The sequence below is a fragment of the Periplaneta americana genome, chromosome 8, assembly GCF_040183065.1.
Source record: "Periplaneta americana isolate PAMFEO1 chromosome 8, P.americana_PAMFEO1_priV1, whole genome shotgun sequence".
NCBI lineage: Eukaryota > Metazoa > Arthropoda > Insecta > Blattodea > Blattidae > Periplaneta > Periplaneta americana.
Genome location: NC_091124.1, coordinates 22,077,501 through 22,095,000, shown reverse-complemented (window position 1 = coordinate 22,095,000; position 17,500 = coordinate 22,077,501). Strand labels below are relative to the sequence as shown.

At 35.2% G+C, this 17,500-nt stretch overlaps 1 protein-coding gene across 2 annotated transcripts in view; it reads right to left on the bottom strand.

Moving 5' to 3' along the window:
* Positions 1–17,500, bottom strand: part of LOC138704568 (maltase 2-like) — a 116,172-nt gene that overhangs the window by 94,042 nt on the left and 4,630 nt on the right. Inside the window, exon 1 of one of the 2 annotated variants that reach the window (XM_069832609.1) lies at positions 14,984–15,093. The exons of the other annotated variant lie outside the window; for it this stretch is intronic. Within the exon in view, the coding sequence (XP_069688710.1) occupies positions 14,984–15,078 (95 nt within the window). The 5' untranslated portion in view covers positions 15,079–15,093. Of the gene's footprint in view, positions 1–14,983; positions 15,094–17,500 lie in introns of those variants that run through there. 2 annotated transcript variants of the gene reach the window in all.

Genomic DNA, 17,500 nt, shown 5'->3' with positions numbered 1-17,500 from the left:
AATGGCCTTCTTTTCAGGAGAAATACTGTTGTAAACAATACGCTTCGAACTTAGGAGGTAAACAGTTTTCTTCGAGAACATTTTACTGCGCGTTCTATTGACATCTGAAAAACAGCTGGAGTCGAGTTCAAACAGATCGTCATAAATCGTCCTTCGAACGAACTGCGGAATACATGTGATGCTGCGACAGCATTCTTCTAGAGAAAGTCTGACGTTATGTAATAAATATGAGTAGGAGAGAGTCGAGTAGTATCGGACATCGGGTAATATCGGACAGTGCGTTTCTTTCATCTACCACCATATGGTAGTACCTGAATGACATGGTTACTCTTCTCTATGCGACATCACAGAAACGTAACCATGTCAATCAGGTACTATCATCGTGTGGTAGATGAAAGAAACTCACTGGCTGATATTACCCGATGTCCGATACTACCCGACTCTCCCCTAATTTCCGATGGATTTAGTGACAGGTTCGATTTAAAGACACCTTGGTGCAGGCGCTTGCTTACGGCTACTATTCCACCTTGATTTTCATCTCTTTAAAAAAAAACGGAGCATCGCTTGTGTTTGTGTGGCATCGACTCGGCCGTCAAGCGTTGTGTGTTCCACGCGGTTTGTCCGGGGATTAGAAGGTAGCAATGGTGGTGGATTCTAGACGACTCATAGATCAGCAGAGGGGGAACCAGAGTCCCCCAATATCTCACCCCATGACGGAGTTGAACTCATTATTTGTGTCCTGGAATACAGCACCGGGAATGACTTGAGAAGCGACAACACTCATTGCTTGTTCGAGGTACTTGAACAGGTCCCACCACCTCCCTTAATTCCTATCCTCGTTCCTTCCCTCATCCTATTTGAAAATTTCAAACATAGAAATAAAAATTTGAGATCTTGAGGCCGTATTCATAGACATTCTTAGCGCGGGCTTCTGGTGGATGATCAGCGAACTAACGTTTTTCGTATTCATAAACCAGTGTTAGCGATATAATAATAATAATAATAATAATAATAATAATAATAATAATAATAATAATAATAATAATGTTTTATTTTCGCTGGCAGAGTTAAGGCCATAAGGCCTTCTCTTCCACTCAACCAGCCTTAATTAATACAATACATAAATTTAAATTACAAATATTTACACTACACTTAAAAGGTTCTCCAGCAATATTCTTCACTACACATTTATTTAAATTTAGATAAATCTATAAGGTAAAGTAGTAACTTAATTTATGAGCTAATTTAATTCAATGAATTATAATTAATTTAATATTTGAGATAGCTAGTAAAATGATGAAAATTAATTTAATATAAGCTTACTAGGACTATGTTGCAGGGAGAATAAATTATTTCTATTTCTATAATGAGAATATTAATGTAATTGCCATTAGAGGTTTTGTAAATCTATTTAGAGAAATTAATGATAATAATAATAATAATAATAATAATAATAATAATAATAATAATAATAATAATAATAATAATAATAAGAATGAACAGATGTTAGTTTCATTATAAGTAACAAATATTAATCAGCAATTCATCTGTTAAGTAAGAATTTATGTAATTTTGACCTAAATGAAGTTATTGTCCAACAACCCCTTATATCACTCGGAAGCGAGTTCCAATTTCTAGCAACTGAAACTGTATAGGATGAAGAATATAAATATGTCTTGTGGTAGGGTATAATGAGTAAATTGTTATGATGAGAGCTTGTACTTAGCTGATGATATGCGGATAAATTTTGAAAACGAGAAGCCAATATGATATGAAATGAATCCTGTACAAGTAATCAGTCGATAGCCGAGGCTAGTTTAGCACGCTCAGAGCGCGGGCTAGCGAAATGTCTATGCATAGCACCCATAGAGTTTTAAATTAACTTTCTTAAGCAGTAGGACACTGTAGTTTGACACTTAGCCACGTTAATCAGCTTCATTTTGGTGCAAGAATGATGAAAATATCTCAATTCTAAGTGCACTTTATGTTAACATTAGTGTTTTAAAATGCTGTAAAACTGAACATGGAGAAAAATCATCTACATCCTTAGGGTATGAAAAATTGTAACCAAACACAAAGCATCCTGCCTGTACGAAAAACAATATAGTCAAACTCTACAGCCAAATTCGAATTGTTATTACACGAAAAATATATGTATATACAGAGTGTTTAAAAGAGTATCCAATATTTTAGGAGGTGGTAGTATTCATCAAAACAAGAAAATAATATCTAATAAACATGAGTCCTACAACACATACTTTCTGAGATCTGAACACTTGTTCATAGGAGGTGTTCAATGTGACGTCTATTCATGGCAATGCATTTCTCTGCCCTACAATACAGCAGACTACCAGATAATCATACCGTACTTGACACCCCTGGCATGGAATAATGATACGTCGCAAGGAATACTGAAAACTAAAGTTTGGTTGCGGATATGAGCGGGGTTCAGCAGAGATGGTGTTGTGAATTTTCGTAATCAGCATGTGTGGGCTGATGAAAATTCCCCTGCAGTTGAAGAAGCAAAACATTACCACCTATTCTCAATCAACGTATGGTCAGGCGTTCTTGGTAATAGATTAATAGGGCCACACGTGCTACCACAGAGAATAACTGGGGATCGTTATCAGGACTTTCTTATTAACGTATTATCGATGGATTGGTCGGGGAAGCCCCACACCTTGGCCTGCTCGTTCCCCAAACCTAAATCCTCTAGACTTCTGATTATGGGGACACATGAAGAAATTGGTTTACACCACTCCAATCAACAATGTGCAGACACTACAGGATCGCGTCTTCAAAGAATATCATCGCATACAAGAGCAACCAGGTCAATTTCAAAGAGTGCGTGATACCTTACGCCGAAGGGCAGGGGAATGCATTGCCATGAATGGAAGTCACATTGAGCACCTCCTACGAACAAGTGTTCATAGGACCCATGTTTATTAGACATTATTTTCTTGTTTTGATGCATACTAGCACTTCCTAAAATTTTGGATACTTTTTTTTTAATATTCTGTATAATTGACAGAATATGACGGATTGACGCTTGCAGAACTGCACTTCCGATTTAAGAAATGGTGCTTCCGGTTAATGAAAACCCAGTTAATTAATTAATTAAACATCATAGAGATAAAACTGATATATTATTTTTAAACTAGAAAGTTCAAGCTTTCAGGTGACATAAAAAAAAAATAAAAATAAAGGTAGATGAATACCTTAAGAGGTGCAAAAATGTCTACTTGAGCTAAATTATTCAGAGATAGCTCCTTGTCCGTCCAAATTACTATCAACATCAACTTCGATGTAACATACTTGGTTCAAATTAAATATTAATTCACACAACGCTTCTGTATCACAGCATAATATGACAAAGTGAAGTAAAAGTTGCTTATCAGTCAAATAAATTAAACTTGAAATTGATAAGACGGTGCCAAATGAACAGCGCTTCCCAGATGGTACATCAATCATCTGTCAACTTTATCAAACTCAAGATTTGTGGTCCTCTGTAACGACATCTCCATAGAGAACTAGACCATGGCTACAGAACTGCGAGGGTTCAACAGTAATTTATTAAGGTTATTTTAATCTACTGCACGAGCGTAGATACGATAACCTTGAAATAAGTCTACGAAAGACTCGATTAGAATTTCAAGGTCATACTCATCACTGGTCAATACCAGGGCACTTGTCCCGGCCAGTGAAATATACAATACAATTCGGAAAAATCCTGTAATTTACTACGACACATAAGTGAATACAATTTCTGCGCGTTGCTCGTAAGGAAAGGATGCCTGGCATAACAATTACCTGAAAATTAACACATAACTCCAGAGACACAAAGTGGTCACTGTGTTAAGTTATATGATAGTTCCGTACCGGTATAGTACACAACACTCCATACTACATAAGTAACAAAGCTACATCTTTAGCACGACTTGTGGCTTGTCAGCCATCCCAAATCCCGACCTCCATCCCTCTGAGCACGAGTCCTTATAAGATCGGTCAGTCATAGTTTACTCTTATAAATAAAACAATTAACAAAAGGTATCTCATTCGTAATAATCTCATAAAATACTAGATAAAACTATAAAATAATTAAATAATTAAAACTTATTCCAAAGAACATTCATTTTTTGGTGCAATGATAATTTAACACGTTTCTTAATTGAAACTGTATTTAAATATTTAAAATACGATCATTTTGGATCAGGGTGCATACATTTTCGTGCAAAGATAATTCCTTTTAACAAGTTTCTTAATTGCTATTGTATCCAAATAATCAAAATACGATTATTTGGTCGAAAGACCATCCTTTTTTTGGTGCAACGATAACATTAGTTTAAAACATGTTTCTGAATTAGTCTTGAACACATTCTTTAATAAATCACTCCAAACAAATGTGAATATAGCGTGAATTGTGTACGGAGAATTTTTTTGTGTTAGCCTCATTGTACTACATTTTTTACTTAATTACTTATTGGCTTTTAAGGAGCCTGGAGGTTCATTGCTGCCCTCACATAAGCCTGCCATTGATCCCTATCCTGAGCAAGATTAATCCAGTCTCTACCATCATATCCCACCTCCCTCAAATCCATTTTAATATTATCTTCCCATCTACGTCTCGGCCTCCCAACTATCACTTTATTTGAAGGATTCGTAACAAGCTGTTTTACGGTGATGGGATGGGATGTTTACGTAAATGAAAACAAATTAAAATTAATACAACTCACAAACATTGTTTTAAGAAATACAGGACATAATTATTCAAGTAAATACAAATAAAAAATGTGTACCTTATGGAATAATTAATACTTAATGATGTGCCGCATGCATATTTGTAAAGTTATTCCATCTCTCATTTTCATTTTATCATGCAATAACACAAAGCAAATCGGACATCAGTTCCGTGTGTGGTAAGGGAGGATATGAATTAAATCAGTTATTCCAACATGTTCCGAATGGTATTAGCATTTATAGCTAATTTTCTTTAAATATTTTTTAAAAGATATCAGTGAAGTGATTTTACTCAAGTAAGCATTTCTAACAATACATCTTCTGATTCGGACTGCTCTACGACATTGTTTCAGACTCACATCACCCGCGGTAATTTCATATTGTCATTATTACCATAAATAAATAATAATAATAATAATAATAATAATAATAATAATAATAATAGTCTAATAATAGAAGGCAAAAGAAACAAAGGCAGACCATCGAAGGTATGGATGGTCCAAATTCAATATAGTATGCAAAAACCAAGAATCTGGGAAGAAGATGCTGCAGACAGAGAACTCTAGAGAAGGGCAAAAAATTCTTATGAGAAATGTCACTTTTCTATTTATATTGTGTAAAATCATGTTGTAACTATTATATTTGTATTCTTCGTCCAAGGAAAACTTCAGCAATGAGGATAATAATAATAATAATAATAATAATAATAATAATAATAATAATAATATAATAATAATAATAATAATAATAATAATATTCTGTATTTGTAATTTTTGTAGACTATTTGAATTTTTCATCTCAGGATAGGCCTACTTCAGAACTGAGGAAATTCCTCATTCATTCATAGTGTTCAGGGCAGGTCTTTCACTGCAAACCCAGCATTATCCAGTCATTCCTATTTTCTGCCTTCCTCTTTGTCTTCTCATGTGATCCATATATCTTAATATCGTCTACCATCTGATATCTCCTTCTTCTCCGAATTCTTCTCCCGTTCACCATTTCTTCCAGTGCATCCTTCAGAAAGCAGTTTCTTCTCAACCAGTGACCCAACCAATTCCCTTTTTTCTCTTCCTGATCAGTTCCAGCATCAGTCTTTCTTCGTCCACTCTTTTCAACACAACTTAGTTTCTTATTTTGTCTATCCATTTCACACGATCTATCCTTTTCCATATCCACATTTTCAAATGCTTCTAGTCGCTTCTCTTCACTTCGCCGTAATGTACATGTTTCTGCCCCATAGAATGCTACACTCCACACAAATCACTTCACTAATCTCTTCCTTAGTTATTTTTCCAGAGGTTCGTAGAAGATGCTCCTTTCTCTATTAAAAGCTTCCTTGGCCATTACTATCCTCCTTTTTACTTCCTGGCAGCAGCTCATGTTACTGCTTATAGTACACCCCAAGTATTTGAAGCTGTCCACTTGCTCTATTGCATTTAGAATTCACAAGTTTGCCTTCTTTACTTTTCTTTCTAAGACCATGGTCTTCGTCTTGTTGACATTTATCTTCATTCCATAATAATAATAATAATAATAATAATAATAATAATAATAATAATAATAATAATAATAATAATAACAACAATAATAATAATAATATGGTTACTGTATATGAAAGTAAAGTTCTTGGAAACATGTAGGGACGAAAGAGTATGGTCTGCAATAGTTTGCTTGACAATCAAGCAATGCCATTCGGATAATGAATTCTGATTGATTAGGCCAAGAAAACATTGCTTACCACATTTATTCTTCATATCAATTTACATGTGGTTTCATTTTATTTTTATTACAGGATAGAAAAAGAAGTTGTGTCGTTGTATTGTATTGTATTTATTAACATTCCATGGTATTCATACATTGCTTTACAGCTAGAATATGGAACAAGTCAAAAAACTTAATACTATTATAAAGTCTTAATTTATAGTCACAGTCTAGATGAAATATATACAGACGAGATTTACAATATAGTCTACTAGTACAACACAAAGTTTTAGTATCAATTTCATGTTATTCTATTTTGCAGTAAACTTGAGTAATTTAAAAAGTTATTCGTGGATAAATCCGAAGATTAAATGAAGGGTTTCAAATCAGACGTGACAAATGCACATTAAATAGTTTTGGAAATATTTTTAAGGTTTAAGTTCAACTGCGAATAGTTAAATTCATACGATGCCAAACTGCACAATTGCAGCATTCAGCAGTTACAGAAACAGTAAACCATATGGGCCATATTCATAGACATTCTTAGCGCGGGCTTCCGGTGGATGATCAGCGAACTAACGTTTTTCGTATTCATAAACCAGTGTTAGCGATATGATATGATATGAATCCTATACAAGTAACCAGTCGATAGCCGGGGCTAGTTTAGCACGCTCATAGCGCGGGCTAGCGAAATGTCTATGAATAGCACCCAATTTGTCACAAGGTAGATTAAGGTAAGAAAGTGTGATTAATATAAGAAACTTAATTTCTGTGATCTTGTGGAATAGTCACGTCCAGTTTGAAACCCTTAAAATCTGGTATGGTTAAAGTAGGCTATACAACCTCTCTTTTTGTCCAATCAATCAATCAAAAGTGATTAGCATTGGTACATCGGGACACCACACGAGTGGACGAGAGAGTCCACTGGTGCCATCTGTTATCTAAACGTTTAACTTCACATTAGTATTATGTCTTATCTTTTAATTGAATGTTTGCGTGTAAATTTCTACACAAAGTGCAGTAAAATTCGTGACGCATTTGTGACTCTAGTACAGGATGCGTCAGAAAGAACGGATGGATTTCACATGGCAAGAAAATTGTAAAGATTCATCAAATCAAAAATTTATTGTTATCAACATATTCACCAATACATGCAGTTTATTTATGTAAAACAACATTATCCATATGATGTCCTTGGCTTTCAATACAGGCATCGAGGCGTTTTCTGATGTTCGCCATCACTTTCACAGTCATAGCTGGTGCAATTGCCACGATTTCTTCACGAATCGCTGTCTTCAGTTCGTCCAGTGTATGTGATCGATGTTTACAAACTTACGCCTTCAAATGGTCCCAAAGAAAGAAGTCGCAGGGCGCGAGATCTTACCGTAGCCTCGGACAATCTCAGTGCAATAGAATTTCGTCCAGGTGATTTCTTCTTTAATGTTGAACCTGTGATACGAAATGAAGCCTCCCACCGCAAAATTGTATTCCGAGTTGGAATCCTAGCGTGACATCCGATGTCGAAATGAGTCCTGAGTGGCGATCACAGACTCTTCATTTTTCAAAAATGTCTCTACGATGAAAGCACGTTGTACACCAGACCAACACCATGTTCTCAACTGAAACTGCATTCTATGGCTGACCCAACAGTCGTGGTCCCCCTCACTATATCTCTCTCCTCGTTGCGTATCGATAGTTTGAAATCCATCCGTTCTTTCTGACGCACCCTTTACAAGGGCGCTGATCTTCCTTCCATGCGGCCCGGGTTCGATACCCGGCGAGGTCGTGATGGAATTTGTAGTAGGCAAAGCAGACGTTTAAGAGTGTTTTCTCGGGGTACTCCCGTTTCCCTCTATCAGTCCATCATTTTTAGTAGGTTATTTTACGACGCTTTATCAACATCTTAGTTTATTTAGCGTCTGAATGAGATGAAGGTGATAATCCCGGTGAAATGAGTCCGGGGTCCAACACCGAAAGTTATCCAGCATTTGCTCTTATTGGGTTGAGGGGAAACCCCGGAAAAACCTCAACCAGGTAACTTGCCCCGACCGGGAATCGAACCCGGGCCACCTGGTTTAGCGGCCAGGCGCGCTGACCGTTACTCCACAGATGTGAACAATTCCATCAAAACCCTCCACTTCCCCTCATTTCATCCATTATTTATAATAGTAAAAATAGATTAGAGTGAAGTCTCGGGGGTTCCGATGCTGATATAGGAAGGACTTGGGGCTCCGGACCCTTGGGACTTTTTCAGGCTACGGGATCTGGCTATCAATAGAGTCCTGCGTTTGGTTACTTTGAGTACAAGTTAAGTGTACATGGATCATACTAGCAGCGCTCTGCCTGTTTAAGACTGTAATGAAACGTCTCCCAGCTCCGTTTCGTGTTTCCATCTGCTTGTTCGTGTGTCTGCCTGATTAGACACCGAACAATGAGAATGGTATTCATGTACAAAATACATTATTGTCAGGTGGATTTAATAACGAACTAAATACTCCCTCTGTTCCAAAATATGGTATAGGAATGTGTAATTAATTCTGTTCCTAAATATGGTACCGGTATAGGAATGTGTAATTAATTCTGTTCCAAAATATGGTATAGGAATGTGTAATTAATTCTGTTCCTAAATATGGTATAGGAATGTGTAATTAATTCTGTTCCAAAATATGGTATAGGAATGTGTAATTAATTCTGTTTCTAAATATGGTATACAAATGTGTAATTAATTCTGTTTCTAAATATGGTATAGAAATGTGTAATTAATTCTGTTCCAAAATATGGTATAGGAATGTGTAATTAATTATGTTCCAAAATATGGTATAGAACTGTGTAATTAATTCTGTTTCTAAATATGGTATAGAAATGTGTAATTAAATTGTGTTCCTAAATATGGTATAGAAATGTGTAATTAATTCTGTTTCTAAATATGGTATAAAATGTGTAATTAATTCTGTTCCAAAATATGGTACAGAAATGTGTAATTAATTCTGTTCCTAAATATGATATAAAAATATGTAATTAATTCTGTTTCTAAATATGGTATAGAAATGTGTAATTAATTATGTTCGTAAATATAGTATAGAAATGTGTGGGTAATTAATTCTGTTCCTAAATATAGTATAGAAATATGTAATTAATTATGTTTCTAAATATGGTATAGAAATGTGTAATTAATTCTGTTCCAAAATATGGTATAGAAATGTGTAATTAATTCTGTTCCAAAATATGGTATACATTTGTTCAAGTTCTCAGTAACGTAATGTAACTTTAACACATCTTCTAGATATTTATTTATTTGATAAATTGACATAAGAAAAACATAAAAATTAGATACATTTCATTCTGTGTGACGTCAAATTAATAAAAGAAAAAAAAAAACTTTGTTTTGTGAGAGGCCAAATAAAATAAAAACTGCAATAAATTATAACCCGTTTTTATACGACTGCTGTGCCTTAGATGTTCTATTCAACATTGACTGGTTGGTGTCACGTTTTCTGCAACAGGAACATCACAGCTGGTGCCCATTTGATTTCTGCTCATAATGAACTATTTAAATATTATAGTTTGATGCACTACAGAAGATTAGAAACATTCACAACTGCACTGTCTGATAGTCCCTTCACTACTGAACAGAATACCACACCGCGAAACGTTTTTTCGCGCATGCGCAATAATCAAACTTGTTTTGTTTGTTACTATCATATTTTGGAACGGAGGGAGTATTTATTTAAAGCCATCTTATGGATAAGAGAAAATAAATTCTCACAATAAGTAAAACGCATCTAGATTCTAGAAACTTTCTGTTTCATAATTATTTTTCATCCAAAATTAAAAAATCAATGCTTATTATTAGACTTCGTGGAATTGCCACGAGAACCGTGAGGTTTACTATGCACGCAGTATAGACTGTATGAGAAGGAGGCGTGGAAAGTATAGAGTATCCCTCTAATGTAAACACTGAGCAGTATACTGCGGTTACAGTAAAACCTGTATCCTGCATTCAAGAAATATAATGAATGATCACTGAAGTAGGAAATGTCTAAACATATAAATACACAATTATTTTGTAGCGAGATATATTAACTCTTAAAATTTAATGTAATATTTTCACATCATCCTTGAATATGTGCATTGCAGATAAGAGTTACGTACGTTTTGAGCGACTGCAAAGTGAATCTCCTCCGATAGTCACTCAAACAGTTTTTATATTGGGAAAATGTACGTTCAACATCACACGATGTAATACATACATATTTGAAAGTCACTACTTTTTAGTACACCAACTTCAGACTTCTTGTCGTGACCTGATGGTACATCATTTATAATACGTAGTTGTGAATAGGCAGAATTTTTAGCAATAATGTTTCTCAACTTACATTTCACTTTTTCTGAAATTAGTGAATTTTATTGTTATTTTGGATAACGGTTTGTAATACTTTATCCACTATATTAAGGGCTTCTTAGAGTTATAGTTCAGACGATTGTAACAGGGTGATGCTTTTTGGACACGATTTTAAAATCAGAATCAATGAACAGAATATCTTCCAATAGCTGTTCAGAAGACAACGATTTTACAGCTGCAACAGAGGAACTGTCTGTGCTATCCAATGCATCAATTACCTCCATTATTTTGCCGTAATGTTCTGCATAATAATTAACAGCATCCAACAACGTTCCCCAACGGGTCAAGACTGGCTGCGGGGGTAAGGGTATTCCAGAGGCAATCATTTGGAACAGCAACACTCTCATTGTAGTATGTTTGATTGAATTCTTGTCTGCACTGAACAAATGTTAAGCTTTGACTATTCCAACCAAGTAATGCAAAAACAAGTGCTTACATAGGTATACATTAGCTGTAGCTTCTCTATCTATTTGGACCGGTCACAACTCTTAACATGAACTGCTTATACTACGAGACCGGGCGGTCGCTCACCTCCTCTATACTACCGTACATCGGCAACCTGATTGCATGGTGCGTGTGGTAATTCAACGAAGTCTACTTATTATTTTTCTTGTATTTACAGAGCTTTGAATGCTAAATTGCACTTTAGCTCTGTCAGGGGCTAAGAAATGATGATCCACCAGTCAGCGTCGGGTTCACGAATGTCACCCAGGCCACCTGTCGAACTTGGAAAATCATCGTATACAGGGTGCATAATGGGCCTAAGTGTACGGACCCCCTCGACAAGCCAAGCAGTAAAATTCAATAGGATATGATACCTGCATTTCGCTGCTCGGACTGATGGATCAAAAGTTCGAATAATTTTTGTTAATTTTACATTGTTCTGTGGAAAAATTGCCATGTTTTTTTTTTTATTAGTTCATTAACTATGTAACATTTGTTTTCGATCTGTTGTTAGAAGTTTATCGTAAAATTATCTGTAGTTTCTCCCACTTCCGTACTTGATTCGTTATGAAAACAATGCATGTATAACGCCTGCAATAATCTCTGGCTTTAAACACCAAAGTTTATTTAACGGGGCACTGCTTGCAGACGCCCTCTAGCGAAGAAGGATGCGTTTATATCGAGTGTATAATAATAATTACGTAATTCACGGTTATTGGAAAATTATCTGCGCTAAAAGTTAATTATAGAAGTTGACAGAACTGATCAGAAAGCCGTCTACTGACACATTAAGTGGAAAATCACCGACTGCGTAATATCTGACTGAAACTCACGCGGAAGAGTGCTCAGTGTGCGTGGAGATGTGCTAGTTCATTAATTGTTTAGAAACAAGCTACGTGATTAGAGGTCAAAATTCTAATAGAATAATTTGATAGCGAGTACTTCATTAGAAAATAAGAACATGTATTTTATAAAAAAGGGAGAAATTTTTCACTCGAAACACTTAACATGTTTACAGTCATTTATTGTAATGTGTAGAAGCTAGCCATAGTTTCTTTTATTTCAAGTTTATGCTGACATTTATGTTTTTTTTTTTTCCATACGTTAAGTCAAACTTTATTTAAATATAAAGCATCTTAACGCGTTTTACTTATCTTAAAAATCAGGAGTAAACAAATTCCGGGCAAAGTGTAACCATGGCGACTAAAAATTGTTACGTAGTGCCTAAATTGTTTATGGAGTTCAAAATTTTTTGGGTGCTATGCATAGACATTTCGCTAGCCCGCGCTACGAGCGTGCTAAACTAGCCCCGGCTATCGACTGGATACTTGTACAGGATTCATATTATATCATATCGCTAACACTGGTTTATGAATACGAAAATCGTTAGTTCGCTGATCATCCACCGGAAGCTCACGCTAAGAATGTCTATGAATATGGCCCAAAGACTTCGTTTTCTTTCATGTCAGTACGGCTAATACAAAATGTAAGCAAAAGCGATTGTACGAAGAAATTCGAATGCGCTTCTTAGATTAAAATTGTTATATTGTTGCGCAGCTCAAGATTTTGTCACTACATAGCTTCAATGGAGACCACAGAGCGTCTCTGAGAGCGTGTTTGCATTGCATAGATATTTAATATTGTTTAATACATTTCAGTAAATGTATCTTTATCGTAGCTCGGAAGGGTTTTTCTAATTGCATGTGTGGGCAAAATGTGGTGGCTCCCGAAAATAGAGGGGCTGGCTCCTGAAAATTTTTAGTTTTGTGTAACCGTGGTAAAAATTATCCTTTATTTTATATAAGCTGTCTTCAAAGAGAGAGCGAGAGATATTTAAAGAAAAATAAATCATCCGGTCTTAATTAAGGATGACCACGAGGATCCTGAAATTAATAGCAAAAATATAATATATTGAATTAAAGACGAATATTGTAGTAAAAATAAAATGTAATAATTAAGCACTGTTATCGACGTTTATATTCTAAGATGGAAGAACAGTTGGAAGAAGAGCAGTTTGGCTTCAGGAAGGGAAAAGGTACGAGAGATGCAATTGGACTGCTACGGACAATCAGCGAAAAATACCTAGAGAAGAATAAAGAAGTGTGTATATATATATATATATATATATATATATATAGTATTTGTGGACTTAGAAAAGGCTTTTGACAGAGTGGATTGGGATAAACTGATGGGGATCCTAAAGAAAATTGGCGTGGATTGGAAAAAGAGAGGAGGCTCTTCAGTCACCTTTATATGAAACAACGAGTCAAAGTCAGGATAGGAGAAGAAATGTCAGAAGGAAGTGAAATAGAGAGAGGAGTACGACAAGGATGCCCTTTATCACCTACACTGTTCAACATCTACTTGGAGGATTTAGTGAAGAACTGTTTTCAGAACATGGGAGGAGTGATAGTAGGAGAAAAAAAGAGTAAAGTGTATAAATTTTGCTGATGATATGGCATTGTTAGCAGAAGAGGAGATGATACTAAGAGATATACTACTGGAGCTAAATGACAGCTGTGAGCAGTATGGAATGAAGATAAATGCCAACAAGACAAAGACCATGGTCATAGGAAGAAAAGTAAAGAAAGTAAACTTGTGAATTCTAAATAAGGCAGTAGAACAAGTGAACAGCTTCAGATACTTGGGGTGTACTATAAGCAGTAACATGAGCTCCTGCCAAGGAGTCAGAAGGAGAATAGCAATGGCAAAGGAAGCTTCTAACAGAAAAAGGAGCATCTTCTGCGGACCTCTGGAAAAAGAACAAAGGAAGAGACTAGTGGAGTGCTTTGTTTGGAGTGTAGCATTGTATGGGGCAGAAGCACGGACATTACGACGAAGTGAAGTGACTAGAAGCATTTGAAATGTGGATATGGAGAAGGATGGAACATGTGAAGTGGATAGACAGAATAAGAAACGAAGCTGTGTTTGGCAAGAGTGGATGAAAAAAGAATGATGCTGAAGCTGATCAGAAAGAAGACAAGGAATTGGCTAGGACACTGGTCGAGAAGAAACTGCCTTCTGAAGGATGCACTAGAAGGAATTGTGAACGGGAGAAGAGTTCGGGGCAGAAGAAATCAGATGATAGACGACATTAAGATATTTGGATCATATAAGGAGACAAAGAGGAAGACAGAAAATAGGAAAGACTGGAGAATGCTGGGTTTGCAGTTAAGGCCCGCCCTTGGGCAGAACACTATGAATGAATATCAATTATAAAATAAAATCTTAAAATTAAATTTATAAAGATTTTAGTTAAAATTAGCATATGACATATCCTTAATTAAGACCTCCTTCGTTATTATTGTTAGCCTATTACATCCAAGTAGTTTGTACATGAGTATTATTTCTGCATATACACGCACACGAATAAATAAATGTAAACAAACAGTACTGGAGCGTGAGGGGAGAGATCGCAGCGTGAACTGTTGATTCGCAACTTACTCTGTGTACCAAGCGAAGCTATATAGTACGCTCGATGTACACCTAACTTACATCCAAAGCAACCAAATGCAGAACTCCAGTCATAAGTTGGCCATATTAACCTCTGTAATCTAAAAAACTGTCAAAATGAAAAATCTAGTACAGATTATATCTGTCTCAGCTCTCTAATCACAACACAACCTGCATCCAGGATAAATCAACCACATTCAATGTTATTAACATAAGAATATTCATAACTAAACCATTTATACTTACCACAAATAATATGCACAGGAAATAAAAGGCGGAGGTAAAATATCGTGTTTTAAAATGACACTCAACACTATAATCAAACACAGGCTTAACTGCATTCAAGTCGTAATATTCGTTTCTATCGCTCAGTTTTCCTAATCCAGGTGTTGGTCTTCAGTACAGCTGGCGTGTACTAGTAACAACAGATCGGCGAACTAGCTTATAAGACGATGATTACATGATCATGAGCTAGAGCCGAATTTTTCGAAGAGTCCTGCATGAAATCATCACGATAAGAGTGGCTTGGGTTCTGCCATGCAGGTTACATGCAACAGTCATTTGACAGATAAGAATGCCCTCACCGTTGCAGGCTATCAACAAGGTCTTGCGCAGAAATCAATAGCCATGTTTCACGCTTCAACAGAGATTTATCGCAAATAAATTATTTCCTAAGGGAGATCATGTTGCACATTGTAAATCTTTCACAAAAATTTAAATATTTCACAGATAATTCAGTCGATATTTCTAATTGTTTGTACACAGGTGGTGTTTGGGCCTCTCATTCGGCATCCATAAATTTATATTATCATATTAATTTATTATTTTTATTTACACAATTTAAAGGAAATAAGTTGCTGCTACATACGAGGAAAAACATAGTATCTTCCCAATCACTTGTCAAATTCTAAATTACTTTTTTATTTCTGACTAGCCATACCCGTGCGCTCCGCTGCACCTGTTAGAAATAAATATAAAGTAATTATATAATTAAAATAGGACATTTGATTCAGGGAACATTCGTGTTTGATAGAAGAATAAATCGTTTAATATGTTACTTAATTTAAATTGTATTTAAATAATTAAAATTTCGTCCAGAGAGCACTCAGAAGTTACTGTGATAACATTATAGCATTATGTCCATCTAGAGAAACTACACTTTCCAATGGCGAATTAATAATTAATTATACAAATCGGTTAATTTAGCTTCATAGAAACGCAGAAACATTATCTGTAGGCTATCTTTCATAGCTTTCGATTGTTGCTGTCCAAGGCCCTTTATAGACGAAGTCATTTGTTTTTTAATTCATTACACGGCCTTAGATGGCAGTTATTTTAATTTTAAAACTCATTTATCTCATTAAATATCAGTCCTATCAAAATTTTTCAAGGAATAAAACTTATCGCAAATTATTTTTAAAGAAACTTTTGTTATGTAACATTTTTCACAAAAATCAATAATAAGCGAGATATTTCGATTTATTTAATTCAGGCCCCCTTATAACCCGCTTTTAAATAATGTATTTTGAATGCCATATAGCCTAAAATCTAAGTTACAACGAACTTAATTTATATTCCAATTTTCATCGAAATCCGTTCAGCCATTATCGCGTGAAAAGGTAACAAACATCCAGACAGAGACATACAAACAAACATTTAAAAAAAAGCGATTTTCGGTTTCAGGGTGGTTAATTATATATGTTAGGACCAATTATTTTTTTAAAAAATCGAAAATTACCAGAAACATTTCAGCTACAGATTTATTATCAGTAGGCCTAAAGATTCCAGAAATGCAATGTTAGAGTATGGACTACAGTGATCTTCCTAAGTTATAAAGTTTTTGAATTACATTTTTTTCATTTCGTCATCAGGATGAAAGTCATTTTTATTTTACATTATTTAATTAAAATTTAGGAATTTATGCTTATATCTTTATGAAAGCAGTTCATTCTCTCCAGTTTTAATGGCTATAGATTTCTTCAAAATTTGAAACAATTTGGACAATTAGTTCAAGAGATATCATGTTTTTAGTTTGATTTTTATTATTGGGTTACGACGCTGTATCAACATCTCAGGTTATTTAGCGTCTGAATGAAATGAAGGTGATAATACCGGTGAAATGAGTCCAGGGTCCAGCACCGAAAGTTACCCAGCATTTGCTCGTATTGGGTTGAGGGAAAGCCCCGGAAAAAACCTCAACCAGGTAACTTGCCCCGACCGGGATTCGAACCCGGGCCACCTGGTTTCCCGGCCAGACGCGCTGACCGTTACTCCACAGGTGTGGACTTTTAGTCTGAAAAATAGCTGCAAATTATTTCCTCTAAATTGTGAAAATAAAAATAATAAACTAATATTATGATAATTATAAATTAGTTGATGCCAAATGACTGACCTAAGTACCACTTATGTTTGTACAAAAAATGAGAAAGATCCGCTGAATTATCTCTGACATATTCAAACTTTTGTGAGAGGTTTGCAATCTGCAGCACGCTACTGTATGATCCCACTTAAATCAGACGTAGACCTACTATTTAAATACACAATTTCACCGACACTATTTTGCTGTTTTCGCGTACTCACGTTTATGACGATAGATAATAGTACAGTCTTTAGTTACAGCGTCTATCCGTCAGTCTAGCATGTAATAATAATAATAATAATAATAATAATAATAATAATAATAATAATAATAATAATAATAGTTTTATTTTCCCTGGCAGAGTTAAGGCCATCAGGCCTTTTCTTCCACTCAACCAGGATCAA